The sequence below is a fragment of the Heloderma suspectum genome, chromosome 1 (assembly GCF_057233095.1).
Source record: "Heloderma suspectum isolate Gila_16-S chromosome 1, 16-S_ref, whole genome shotgun sequence".
Classification (NCBI taxonomy): Eukaryota; Metazoa; Chordata; class Lepidosauria; order Squamata; family Helodermatidae; genus Heloderma; species Heloderma suspectum.
Window position 1 is genome coordinate 399,771,215 of NC_139458.1, and position 14,460 is coordinate 399,785,674.

A 14,460-nucleotide genomic window follows, 5' to 3' on the forward strand; every position below is an offset into this window, starting at 1 on the left:
ATGTCTCACGTTATTTATTCCCTGGTCATCTTCCAAGCCTGGCTCCCTCTGGACTATGAAATTACAGATCTAAGAATGTTCAGTGTCAAGAATAGATTGAAGAGTAAGAGTTTGGTGTCTCAGATCTCTGATAATTTACTCCAGTGTAATTGTATTTGTTTTATAGCATTAACACAAGTTGAGCCAGCTGGCTCACATTCTCACTGGTTGGCCCATAGTCATGTGTGCTACAACAGAGAACCTTATTTGTTATTTGAGAGAGCAATCCTATAGCCAACTGTCTAGAGGGCCATAGGATAGTTCTGTTCCCAGAAACTGGTGTCTCCACCCCCTCCCCTGCTCCCACATAATAAATGCGGTTCTCTCCATGCTCAGAAATGGAGCACAGAGATTGGGGGAAAGGGGTGGTCCTGGGGATGGGGAGGGGAAGAGACTGCAGAAGCTGCTTTATGTAGCTTCCTATTGGGTCTCCAAGCTCCTTCCCTCCCCCTCTCCGAAACCACACCAAGACTGATGAAATCGCCCATCTAGGCAAAAATGCACACAGCTGGAGCATGGAGGAGAGGATCTCCTCCGTGCTCCATCCACCCTGCATAGGATAGTCAGCAGCCTCTGATTTCAGAGGCTGGCAACTAAATAGGATTGTGCCCTGAAAGACTAACACAGAGATAAGCACAGAAATATGGGGTGAGTACTGGATCAAACAGAAATATGGGGTGAGTACTGGATCAAACACAAACTATGGCTACGTTTGCTTCGGAGTCCAAAGTATAGTACTTGAAGTACCCTCTATTTGAAGTTGTCCTCTATTTGAATGGCTACCCATACCAAGTCTGGTTTAAATAAGGAACCATAAGAATGGAGAGCCCATGGGCCGCGAAGTTGCCCATCCACAGTTAACACTTGGGCAAACAGTAGGCACACAAGTCACCAGGTCACAGTCTTCCTTACTATGGTGAAATGTATTGTATTTCTCTTGAAATTATAGCATTTATTTTTTTATCTTGCAAAAAGAATTATCTTTAAAAAGGAACAACCTTCTTTTTTTCAGGTTTCCTGGAATTCTCCTTTCATACCAAATGGAGAAATCCTTAGTTATGAGATCCGCATGCCTGACCCTCGAATCACTCTTACCAGCAACTTCTCATCATTAATGAGCTACATAGTGACCAATCTGATCCCTTTCACAAACTACTCAGTCACCATAGTAGTTTGCTCTGGAGGTGGTGGCTACATTGGAGGATGCACAGAGAGTCTACCTGTGTACATGATTACCCATCCAACACTTCCCCAAAGCATTAGCCCTTTGTCTGTGATCCCAATTAGTGAGTCATTTATTGCTGTTTCCTGGCAACCACCATCCAGGCCCAATGGACCCCACATAAGGTAATGCACATAGTAATGTACGCAACTTATTGCAATATGATCCTCTATTTTTGTCAAAAGAATTTGTTTTTAAGCTGTAGAACAGGGAACTCTTAGAGCAAAGCTTGACAGGGTCTCCTGAAATAAGATGATCAATAATGAGAAATGATGCAATAATGCAAGGTGCAATAAAGAGCACCTTGAAAACAATGCAGTGATTACTCAAAGCCAACATGGATTTGTCAAGAACAAGTCCTGCCAGACGAACCTGATCTCATTTTTTGATCAAGTAACCTCCCTTGTGGACCGTGGGAATGCTGTAGACATCGTATACCTCGACTTCAGCAAAGCTTTAGACAAAGTGCCCCATGATATCCTGATGAGCAAACTAGCTCAAAGTGGGCTAGATGAAACAATGATCTGGTGGATCCACAGTTGGCTACAGAATCGGACTCAAAGAATGCTTATCAATGGGACCTTCTCAAACTGGGGAGAGGTAACGAGTGGGGTACCGCAGGGCTCAGTCCTGGGCCCAGTGCTCTTCAACATTTTTATTAATGACTTGGAGGAGGAGGTGCAGGGAATGTTGATCAAATTTGCAGATGATGCAAAATTGGGCAGGATAGCTGATACCTTGGCAGTCAGAAACAGAATTCAAAGTGATCTTTATAGACTGGAGCGCTGGGCAGAAAATAACAGAATGACATTTAATAGGGATAAATGCCAAATTCTGCACCTAGGAAAAAGAAACGAAATGCACAGTTACAAGATGGGGGATACGTGGCTCAACCACACTACAAGCGAGAAGGATCTTGGAATTGTTGTCGATCACAAGCTGAATATGAGCCAACAATGTGATGTGGCTGCAAAAAAAGGCCAATGCTATTTTGGGCTGCATTAATAGAAGCATAGCTTCCAAATCCCGGGAAGTACTAGTTCCCCTCTACTCAGCACTGGTTAGGCCTCATCTGGAGTACTGTGTCCAGTTCTGGGCACCACACTTGAAGAAGGATGCAGACAAACTGGAGAGGGTTCAGAGGAGGGCAACAAAGATGATCAGGGGACTAGTGGAAACAAAGCCCTATGAAGAGAGACTGAAAGAACTGGGCATGTTTAGCCTTGAGAAGAGAAGAGTGAGGGCAGATATGATAGCGCTGTTCAAGTACTTGAAAGGTTGTCACAGAGAGAAAGGCCAGGATCTCTTCTTGATCATCCCAGAGTGGAGGACATGGAAGAATGGGCTGAAGTTACAGGAAGCCAGATTCCGTCTGAACATCAGGAAAAACTTCCTGATTGTTAGAGCAATATCACAATGGAACCAATTCCCTAGGGAGGTGGTGGGCTCTCCCACACTGGAGGCATTCAAGATGAGGCTGGACAGCCATCTGTCAGGGATGCTTTGACTTAGATTCCTGCATTGAGCAGGGGGTTGGACTCGATGGCCTTGTAGGCCCCTTCCAACCCTACTATTCTATGATTCTAAGAGAGAGAAGCCTAACTAAAAGATTGCTTGCCCACCATACCAGCAGGATTTGTTGGGTGTTTCTAGGCCACATTTTCAATTCATGTGAGGCCCAGTAGCCCACACTCTTTCCCAATATAATCTCCAAGATGTTTTATGGCAAGCAAATCAGTGTAGAATAATTCCCAGAAGTGCCCTGCCTCAACTAAGTTCAGCTCTTTGTTATGCAAACGCAAAACTAATTGCAATAGAGAAGTCAAAGCAAGCTGATAGTCAAGCACAGTTTACTGGGCAAACATGGATTTTCCAGAGAGAAGTCAGAGACATCACTAAGGTCAAATGCACAGGATATCAGTCAAGTATAATCAGAGTTCCAAAAAGCAGTGTCAGGCTGAAGTCCGAAGGTCAATAACACAGAGGTCCAAAAATAAGTCAAAGTGCAAGATACAAGAGCTGCAGCAAAGGCATTATTTTCAGCAAAGGCTAGCCTAGGCAGGCTTATGTTATCAGAGCCTCCTGAACCCCACCCAAGGCTCAGCTGCAGTACATTACAAGCCTTGTTCCTCAGGCATTCCCTCCTCTTGTGGAGTCCTTCTTTGGAGTTGGGTGCTTCTTGTTACAAGAGCCCTACTTATTTGCCTCTTAAAGCAACATTGCTCCCTGGGACTGGGTGGTCATTCAGCTTCGGACTCTAAAGCAGAACTCCCCTCCTCCTGTGGAGATGGACCTGTAGTCCTCTCCCCCAACAGTTCAGCCCCCCCCCCCAGGTTTCCTGATATTGGTGCTTCCATGGCTTCATCCACCTCTGGGAGCTCTAGGTCCTTGGAGGAGTAAGATTCCTCCAACAGGGTCATGACAAGAAGTGAAAATAACTAATCTGTAGTTATAGCTCTGTCTGTTATGGAAGTGGAATGCCCATGTCTGTGGTGATCCAGACTTGAAACGATGCTATGAAATATGTCTTATCTGAGATCACCCCTCCTGTGCTGTGTTTTTCCTGAGTATAAGGGAATTCCATATTTTTCTGGAAATCCAGCAACCTTCCACTAGATCTAAAGATCCTGTGTTTTGAGTTAATGCTGGCCAATGTTATAGTAGAGCAAGAAAGAGAGCTGATAGAAAATTGAGGTGTGGAACAATGCAGAATTGGGTATGAAGGATGTATAACGTGTCTGGAGTATCAGTCTCCTGCATCATGGCTGTTCCAGAACCTTCTGCTACAGGGTTGTATCCAACACTGACCATCCACTAGCAGAACAGAAACCCATGGCAGAACAGATTCCCTACCTGTGCACCCCTGAAATTTGCTTTGGAGTGTTGAGGGATACTGTAGCAGGGGGAGAGCAAGGAGAAGGCCCACTGTGTGAGTGGATGTCTGCTTGGGCAATGTTGGATTTAACCCATGGTCTGCAAAAACCTTATTTCAGTGTAGCCCTGGAATCGTTCTAACTTTAAATAACACTGCCTAGGATAGCAATTCTCAACTGGTGCCTTCCATGTGTTTTGAACTGCAACTCCCAACAGCCCCAGCCAGCATGGCCAGTGGTCAGGACTGACAGGGGTTGTAGTCCCAAACATCTGGAGGGTGCCAGATTGGCAAAGGCTGGCCTCAGAATAAGAAAATAAAATTATACATCAGCATATGCTTTGAGATGTTCTTCTTGTTCTTAACTGTGACATTCCTACAGACTAATTACTATGCATGAATTGTAGAATAATAAGGCAGTTTGGGGAAATAGTAAGGCTGTTTTGGAGAAGCAATCTACACCTCTATACATTTACAGTATGAATTTCTTACCACTGGTGAGAGAAGTCATACAACAAAACCTGCACCTGCAAACTTCATTTTCTTCATGGTGTGCCATGCTGCTTCCAACCAGAACGACCACTCAAGCAGCTGCTCGGCACAATGTAATGGAGAGAGAAAAGTGGATAGGGCAGCCACCACCACTGAAGGTGATTTTTTATGCAGTTACTTGCCAGTGCTTTAAAAGATTGTGATATTTCTCATGCCTTCTCCATCAAATTACAGGGAGACCAACCAGAACTAAATAATTCTGGCTTTTTATGGAGAGGCAGCAGTTCTGTTGACGTTGATAAACTAATAACATTGAAATGGTTCTTATGATGGGAAGACAGCAGAATATTTTGGTGATGTTAACTTTGGAATTCAGTTTCCCCAGCTGCTGTCCTGGGGACTAGAGACGAAGAAAACTGTACAACGAGAAACAAACTTGCAGTCCACTAGTGAGATGCTTGAAGTTAAATGTCTATAGTTAGAGATGCTGGAGAAATTCGAGACGGATTAAAATGAGCTCAGATTTCTAAGAATCTGACCTGCAGAATCTGCTGCGGAGCAACCCCTTCAGGCTGCGTGGACTCCGTGGACTTCCGGATTTTTTTTTACTTTCCTGAAATTTATGCGTATAAATTGGTATGAAAATACGTAAGTTTCTGCTGAGGAAATGTTGAGTGGAATGGGGACAATACATTAAATATTATGTACTAAGGTAAATTATGCAAATACTTACGTAAAGACTTATATAAAGACTTACGTAAAGACTTAACGTATTTTTCCGCACAATGAAAAAAAAAATTCGCACCTGTCTGCGGGCAAACAACAGAACCAAAGGCACCTGACAATCTGCAAAACACAGACGGAGAGGATCTTACACAGTCCATAACACCCCTATCTATAGTCCTGTTGATTTCAACTCAAACATCTTAGGGTGAAAGTAACCCTCATTAAAGCCATAATCCACAACTCATTTATTCCAGTTCCAATCCTAAATAACTTGGCAGGGGAGGGGGGGGGGTGCGCTACAAGCCAGCAATTTTTTACTCCTTTGTTTTTTATGTCCAAATTCTATACAAAGCACTGCATACATACAATTTGCTTCAGCTTTCCATTCCTTCATCTACATTATTAATAGGCACGTGGGCATTGATTAAGGCAAAAAATGATTTAACATTAACATATGCATAATTAGATTAAAGTTCTTTTGTGTGTGTGCATTGATGGAACACCACAACAAGGCAAACCTGAACTGTATGTACCTTTATATACAGTTGCATCAATATTATTTTGTGTGATGGTTTCCCATTGTATATGTGTGTATCAGTAAAACATGGCAGAAGACAAAACCTTGGTGCAATCATCTGTACAATGACATCAAGATTTCTTTTTTGCAGGTTTTATCAATGCTCATGTGTGCGCTGGTATTAGAGAGAGTGAAAAAGATGCAAATGAACTCAAAGAACTAAACGCTGCAGCAAACTTAGGGATACTTCAGGAATTTGTTCCATTTGGGTTCCAAAGCAAACTCACCTGATCTGTACCTCCCAAACTAATGTTCAGATTGGAATATAGTTCTCCTTTGGGAAGTCCACTTGAAGAAATTTTACAAGGTGGTCTGAGGGCTGCCTTTAAAAACAACCACCATCTTTTTTTTTACAGGTAATAGCTGGTAGCTGGCATGGCTGCTACCCACACATTCAAAACAGGGATGTGGGAATCAACTAAACTCCAGCTCATCAAATTTCTCTGATGTTGACTTTGAAGTTCATTCCGACTTGTGTCCATATCAGATTGTGAGCTTTCATGATGGTGGTAGTGGGGTGGTGGTGCATGAAAATGTGTGTGTATTTTGGGGGTGTTTTCCCCTGAATGTATGCATCAGTTGCGTGCATTTTGAAATGCATGCAATTTTCTCATTGAGTAAAGTGTACTTGTGTTCATTTTTCAAATGAATGCATTTTTTCATGGACATTTTTCTTATGTACACATTTTTGAACACATTTTTTTGTTGCAGAAAACACACTTCAAGCTCGGAAATGGACTTCAGATCACAGATTGTGTTTGGGTCTGTGTTTGGTTCCGGGAGGTGTGAATTGGGTAAATTATGGTGAAAAATGAATTCAAACAAATTTCTCATGCATCCCTAGCTGCAAATGCCCTGGGAGTGACAGAACATGATGACATGTGTGGAAAAAATAGATGACCAGCTCTGTGGGCCCATCCATCCTTTCCCCCGCCCCTCATACAGTGTCCCTGGGATGATGCTGTCCTTCCTGGTACATTGTACAGAAAAAAAGATGGCTGGGCCCAGGTGGATAGCATCTTTATTTCCCATATGATGTCCTTGGGATCATCCCATCCCATCCCATCCCTCCCAGAGGCATTGGTGGCTGAACATGAATAGCAGCCAGGCTCCCTAGCCACTTGAACAGCTATTACCTTTAAAAGAGAGAGAGAAAAGAAGTTATACTTTATTAAGTGGCATCCCTTGGACCACATCCTAAATCCTTGAAAGAAAGAAAGAAAGAAAGAAAGAAAGAAAAAAGTGCTTAATAATGAACACATGTGAAAGTCCCAAAAGATGGGATTAGACTGATCTGTCCATCCCTAAGGAAACTGCATATGGCCAAACCTGCAATTAACTTTAGAAATTCATTTAATTAAATCGGAATTCAGGAGAAACAAGTGGGACCTGAAACAAAGTCAATACTTCATTCCATTCCCCCGGCCCCAAAGTTTTCCATTTGCACCCACCCCACCCCATCCCAACAGTCAATCTAAATTCCATGGCTACTGAGCATGCTCAGTCCTCAGTGGGTTGTTCTGGAGTTTGTCCCCCATTAAGTTGCCCCCCCCCCACATAAAGATTTTTTTGTACTTCTGCAAATCTTTCGGTTTCCTGAGCTTGCTGCTGGTTCCCTCTTGTGCGTGGGTAGTGCTGTTTTGGTTACATAAACACCAACACTCATATCATCAGCAGTAGAAGAACTGAAGGAATGCAGGTGAAAGAGAACCTACGGAACGATAATAGAATGGAATGTGGAAAATGCACATTTCTTAAAGTGACTGCTTACGATTACGATTTCTAGGGCGTTTCACAGGGAAAGCACTATAATTAAACACATTCTAACTGATTTACATTTACAACGTGGATGCTGCTTCTCCTATAAATACAATTGCAAATATTCAATTGAGTTGTTCTTCCTGGACTTAGCCTTGCTGTACTGAGGGAATATATCTATTCAAACTTCAGTTATGTTATTCTAAAAGGTTATGCAAACCTTTAATGTCATAAGCCATTAAATACTCTCAGATTCTTTCTTCCTAATAAAAGGAGTGTTACGAAACATCATCATCCATTTTGACACTAGTTAGGTAAGTTAGAGAAAGTGTCAAATCCTGAAACATTACATTTACATTTTACAGCTGTAAAAACAAAATAATGAGTGACTTTTAAAAACAACCTGATTTTTTTTTGTAATAATATTAGCTGAGATAATCCCAGCATTCTGCTTGTCTTTTGTGTTAGATATGAGCTCCTGAGACGTAAAATCCAGCAGGCACTTGCATCAAATCCCCCTGAAGATTTAAATCTCTGGCACAATATTTACTCAGGAACTCAGTGGTTTTATGAAGATAAGGGTCTTAGCAGGTGAGATTACAAAAACTATAAAAACAAATGCTAGCATTTTGTATAGCCCATGCGTAATAGTTCAAAGTGTTCCTTGTGTCTTCATGTTGTGAACATGTTAATTATGTAATGAAATATTTTCTGTCATCTCCTTTGGCATTAGCCCTTATTAATGCACCTGGGTTTTGTTTTTGCTGTTTTGTCACTCTTTTGTCCTGCATGCAATTTCATTATTTTTAAAAAGCACCATACTCAGGTAAGTGAGAACAGAACTGCTGGGGTACTAAGCAAGCCATTTGCACATATTTAGTTTTAAAGAGAAATCCTAGGATATAAGCCCATTGGCATGGGAGACATCAGCACGGGGGGATCAACACTGTAAATCAGGAATGTGTTTGTCTAGGGAACCTTGGGAACCTTGGAAGTTTATTATTATGAAATCATGTGTAGTTCCCCCACCCCCCACACACATCTGACACTTTCTTGTTAGCTAAAGCAGCCACTGAGACTGCAGTTTCCTACTGGAGACCAGCGTGGGGCATCCCTTTTTATTGTGCCTGTTTTCCGCCTCCAAATAGCCTCCCATCTCCAAATCCTGAAATAGCTTCTCCTCGCCAAATAGCCTCTTAAGGTCAAACTATACATTACATTAAGTATATAGTGTGCAGCTGACCCTTTTTCAGTCCCCAGAGCCAAGTTATTGAATCCTTTGTTTAACCCCATCCTGAATATGCCCAAGGTCACATTTTGTGTCCTTTGCTTGAACTCTATGCCATTTTTCCAGCTGAAAATCAACCCTGAAACTCCTCTTTGCCTCAAAGGTGCCATTTACTGCACACAATTCAAACTATGTATGGCTCGGAGTGTGTGTGTGAACCCTTTCTCCTGTGCCATTTTCCAACTGAAAGTCATCCCTGAACCTCCTATTAGCTTCCAGTGTGGTATTTGCTGCATGTAATTCCACCTAATTGTAGTTTTGACTTGTGAGTGGCAAGAATGAGATTCCCAACCCCTTCTTGATCTCTGAACATTGAGTTAAACTGCTGAACAGAGCCTGTGCATGTACACCTTGTACATGTTTAGGCTCTGATCAGAGGTTCCACAGTGTATGTGTGGAGGTCAGGATGCTGGGACAACCTACATGATCCTCCTGCCCTTGCCACATGTCCAACGTATATGAAGTTGTATGAAAGGGGTTAGAGAGGAAAGAAATGTTTTTTCCTCAGTACATCCTTAAAGCAGTGAAATTTAGGTGATGATTTCCTTTAAAACATAAACACACACACATATATATTCATCCTTCAGCTGTTCTTATAACAGACACTGTACATCCTGCTTGAACTTACACAACCATATTATTTGAGATGTTAGATTGTTATATTTGGTTGTGATCAGCTGACGAAGCATAAGGTGAATACTATTATAATGGGATGTAGAACTTCAGATCTGTGGGGTTCCCAATAGAGAAAAAAGTACCATTGAATCAACTTCATAGCCAAACACTGGCAGCTTGCCATTGCTGTAATTGCATCTTGAATTGAGCTGTAATCTCTTGCTACTTTGGAAAACAATAACAATTCTATGTAGCATTTTATTTTGTTTATTGTTACCATGCTAGTGTTGGTCAGATATTTCAAGCAAACCCATTACTCTTTCTCCCTGGGTTCAAAACAATACGAATAAGAACATTTTAAAAACCTAACCATTTTTTTAAGATACATGTTTATCATGCCAGCATTCTTCAAAATATATTTGCTTCATTGGGATTTTTCTTTTTTTAAAAATGTTTTAACTCTTTTAACCATTGTTTTATTCTTTATCATGTTGTTCACCACTCCGAAATCTTCTGATGAGGAGCGGTATATAAATATTGTAAATAAAATAAAAAAATAAAAAAATTGCCCTACTTCTTTTCATGATTAATCATATCCTTTAGGTACACAACATATGAATATAAGCTTATAGTGCACAATGACGTAGGGTATGCATCAAGTGAAGAAGTCATCACTACGACATTGGCAGGCTTTCCAAAGAAGGGAAGTAATGTAACTGCACGACCTCTTAACCATACTGCTATAGAAGTGGAGTGGTCCACCCCAAGTAAGTGCCATTATTTGTAACTCTAATCTTATATTAAAGGGCTGGTTCCTACATATTTGTACAACACTTGATGACTGGCAGCTTGAATGTGTGAACGTTAACTTTTTTTCTTTTGCATATGAGGTGATGTGAAAGCTCTGCCTCTGCTGTTAGATCTATATTGGCCCATTCGCACATGCATTGCAAATCATTATATGATTTGCATTCATCAAGTGTAGATCATGCCTGTGTGAACTAGCTCCTTTTAAACAAGAATTATCTATGTTGTTCGTGTTAGTTGTGCGATCATTGGCTTGTCCTACTTTAGAGTGAAATACCTTTGAGATGATAACAACAAGATCTGAAAGGACATTAGTCCTTTTCCAGCCTTCAAATTGCATATACAATCAGCATGGACAGAGCGGCAAACAGGATTGTGCTCAACCCTTTATCCCTGCCTCCAATCTCCATGCTTTGATAAGTTCTATGTGCCCAGATCTTAGGCATGTACAACGGTATGCACATGGGCGCTCTCCATGCAGAAAGCTTATGTATGTACATAAGCCCCATTCCGTACAAATTCAGTTTGTCCTGAAACAATTGCTAAGGGGAATGAATAGGTATGAATGAGAGTCTGATTTCGGTCTCTCATGTGTGCCCTTTCACTCTGTTTGGGTTGGGGGGGGCTAGCGAAGGGTGGGGACTGCTTGGGATTGGGGGCAGAGGCAAGGACTGTCTTCAGTTTAGTTTAATTGCTGTGTTTTGTCATTGGTGGTGGTGGCAGAATGACCTGTCCTGTTCTTCTTTTCTTTTCTGTTTTACTGTGTTTTGCCACTGCCAGCAGTGGGAAGACCTTACTTCTCTGACCATTCCTGGTGGCTGCTATTTTGTTTTTCTTAGAATGCCCTAGACATTGCATCTTTGGGAGAAATTCAGGGAAAGGGGGGGAATTGGCAGCTGCTAGGGTGTTCGTGTATGTGTGCGGTTTTTTGGTAATGGTCTTCATTACTTTGTTATGGTTTTTATGTATTTTATTGCTGTGAGCCACCTTGAGAGGGCTTCTGCCCTGGAGGGCAGCCAAGAAATATTATAAATGAATGAATGAATGAATGAATGATTGCCGGTTTTTCCTCAGAATAACTTAGTGTCTTGGGCTTTCTGGGAAAAACAAAATGGCAAGTACCATAGGCAGCCGCAGAAATCAGATTCTTCTGCCACTGCCATTGTTGGCAGAGTAGAGAGCAATCCTATGGCTCCTAGACAGCATCCAGAGGGTCATAATATTGTTCTTTTTCCAACCTCACATCCAGGAAGCCGTACTCGCCACCCTCACCCCATCATAGCTGGTGTGGAGAGAACCGCACCAGCTACCTCTCTGTGCTTGGAAACCTGAGCACAGAAATGGGGAAAAGGGGGTGGTCCCAGAGGCGAGGAGGGGAGGATACTGGGGAAGCTGCTTTATGCAGCTTCCTATGCTTGCCTCAGCCTCCTTCCCTCCCAGTTTGAAGCACTGCAGCTAGATGGGTGAAATTGCCCATCTAGCAAAAATGCAGGGCAGCTGGAGCACAGAAGAGAGGATTGCCTCCGTGCTCCGGCCACCTTGTATTAAGATACTCAGCATTCTCTGTCTTTGGAGGCTGCCAACAGTCAACAAAGGATTGAGCCCCAAAAAAAGGTGGGGAGCTGAAAATAAATGTGTGACTGAAACAAAATGGATGCTGAACTCCTTCAGGTAGCGATAAAAAGAAGGAAGTTGAACTGTGTGTATATATATATATATATATATATATATATATATATATATATAATGTATACATGTGGTAACACCTATTAACTGAGAGAGCTGAGCTTGTGCATAATACAGAAAAGAAGAATACAGAATACAGCAAAAAAAAAATCAACATTTGTTTGTGGTTCTAGATTCATTTCAAGCTGCTGTAATGTTAGCAGATAAAAAATCCCAGGCAAAATAGGACATAGATTCAGAAATATTGGAGGTTACCCTAATGGTTCATAAAAGCCAGTATTTCTCTTCAAACTCTTGTTCGTTTCCAGGGGAGTTATGGATTTTCTGTATATGCAAATGTACACATTTGTGCTGTGTCATCTTAAAAGGAACATATCCATTTAATCCAGATTACCTGTCCATCAAAGTAGTGGGTTAATTCTTCAATATGTACATGCAAATCTGTCTGTAAGCACTTGCTAGTGACTCTCAGCAAATATAGGCTCCTTATTTTATAATTGGATGCCTGAAGTAAGCATGCTTATAAAAACTGACAAACCTAATAGATCTGAAGCAGGCTGCTGAAGTTTCATTACTTTAGTAATCTGAACCTCTGACCTTCTAGATAGAGGTAATGCAATCTGGCTTCATTTTCATTCTTATGGCAGAAATTTCCTAGATATCTGTTTATGAATGCAAAGGTTAAACATCAAGTGAGGGTCATTAGAGCAAACCCTCATTTATTCTTTCATTGCTGAAATGCATTACACTAGGCAAACTAAGCAATCTACCTTCCTGCAAATGTTTTTACTTTGTCACAGGAGTATAAAAAAAAATGTCCCCAATAACTAGATCACCTGAAAATAACTTTCTTTTATGTCTTTGTTGCCTGTGGGATCCGTTGTGAAATACAGAAGTTTAGGAAATATAGACCCTGTTAAATTGCACTACCAAAATAAATGAAAATTGAAATAAAAATCCTGTGTAGATGACATACAGTCAGGGCCAGAAATATTGGAACAAGGATAACTGTTTTGGCAGTTGGCCTCTGTACACCATCACATTGAAGTTGAAAGGAAACACTCCCAGATGGGAGCGAAGTCAGGACTTTCAGCTGTAATTCAAGGGGTTTGACAAAAGTAAGGTTGGCGGAGAATTTCTCCCCGAAACTTCGGAGGGCCGAGCTCCAACGTGTTCGGCCCCCCGAACAAGTTTCAGGGAGAAATCCTCCGAACCCCCCTGCCCACCGCACCCCCCCCAGGACGGGACTTACCTTCACCGAATGTCCCTTCCGGTGGCTGGTCCGGCTGGCGGTCCGGCGGGTGTTCAAGCGAGGTAGGAGCGGCAGCCGGTCTTTCGACCGGCTGCCGCCGCTGCCATTGCAATGAAAGAAAGAAAAAACGCCCCCTGATAGGCTACGTGACGATTCACGTAGCCTATCACGGCTAGATTTGCAAAGTCAGCCATGATAGGCTACGTCAATCGTCACGTAGCCTATCACGGGTGACTTAAAAAAAAAAAAAGTGTGTACGGATAATGGCGGCCCCCATAGGGAGCCGCCATTCCTGTTCCTTATTTGGTCGCTGTAGTCTACGTAAAGATTTACGTAGACTACGGCGAAAATAAGGGCAACGCTATTTGCGTTGCCCTTATTTTCGCCGTAGTCTAAGTAAACATTTACGTAGACTACAGCGACTAAATAAGGAACGTGAATGGCGGCTCCCTATGGGGGCCGCCATTAGCGTATGCGCTTTTTTTTTTTAAAAAGTCACCCGTGATAGGCTACGTGACGATTGACGTAGCCTATCACGGCTGACTTTGCAGATCTAGCCGTGATAGGCTACGTGAATCGTCACGTAGCCTATCAGGGGGCGTTTGTTTGTTTTTAACTTTTGCGTTCGCGGCCGGGCGAGGCGGGAAGCCTCCTCCCCGGCCTGAATTTCAGCCGGGGTGAGGCGGGAAGCCTCCCCCCCGGCCTGAATTTCGGCCGGGCCGAGGTGGGAAGCCTCCCCCCCCGGCCTGAACTTCGCGGGGGGAGCAGCGAAGCGCCTCCCCCCCACCGCGAATGTCCTTCGAGGACAGGTAAGTGACTTTCGTCCACCCCTAGACAAAAGTGGGGCATTCAGGAAGTACAGCCAGTGGCATACACACACACCCATCATTGGTGGCTCATAAGTAATGGAATGAATGGCTGACAAGCAGCTGCATGGCCAGGTGTGGCCTGTTTCCTGGGCGCCTCATGACCAATCAAGCAGATAAAAGGCCTGGAGGTGGTTCTGAGTGTTACATTTGCATTTGGTAGCTGTTCACTGGAACTCCCAACATGAGGTCCAAAGAGGTGTCCATGTGAGTGAAGGAGGCCATCATTAGGCTGAGGAAACAACATAAACCCATCATCA

The 14,460-nt window shown here is 42.6% G+C and overlaps 1 protein-coding gene across 1 annotated transcript in view; it reads left to right on the top strand.

Moving 5' to 3' along the window:
- Window positions 1-14,460, top strand: part of USH2A (usherin) — an 809,138-nt gene that overhangs the window by 537,007 nt on the left and 257,671 nt on the right. Inside the window, exons 42-44 of the mRNA XM_084828794.1 lie at window positions 1,052-1,386; window positions 8,155-8,277; window positions 10,193-10,356. Of these exons, the coding sequence (XP_084684920.1) occupies window positions 1,052-1,386; window positions 8,155-8,277; window positions 10,193-10,356 (622 nt within the window). The remainder of the gene's footprint in view (window positions 1-1,051; window positions 1,387-8,154; window positions 8,278-10,192; window positions 10,357-14,460) is intronic.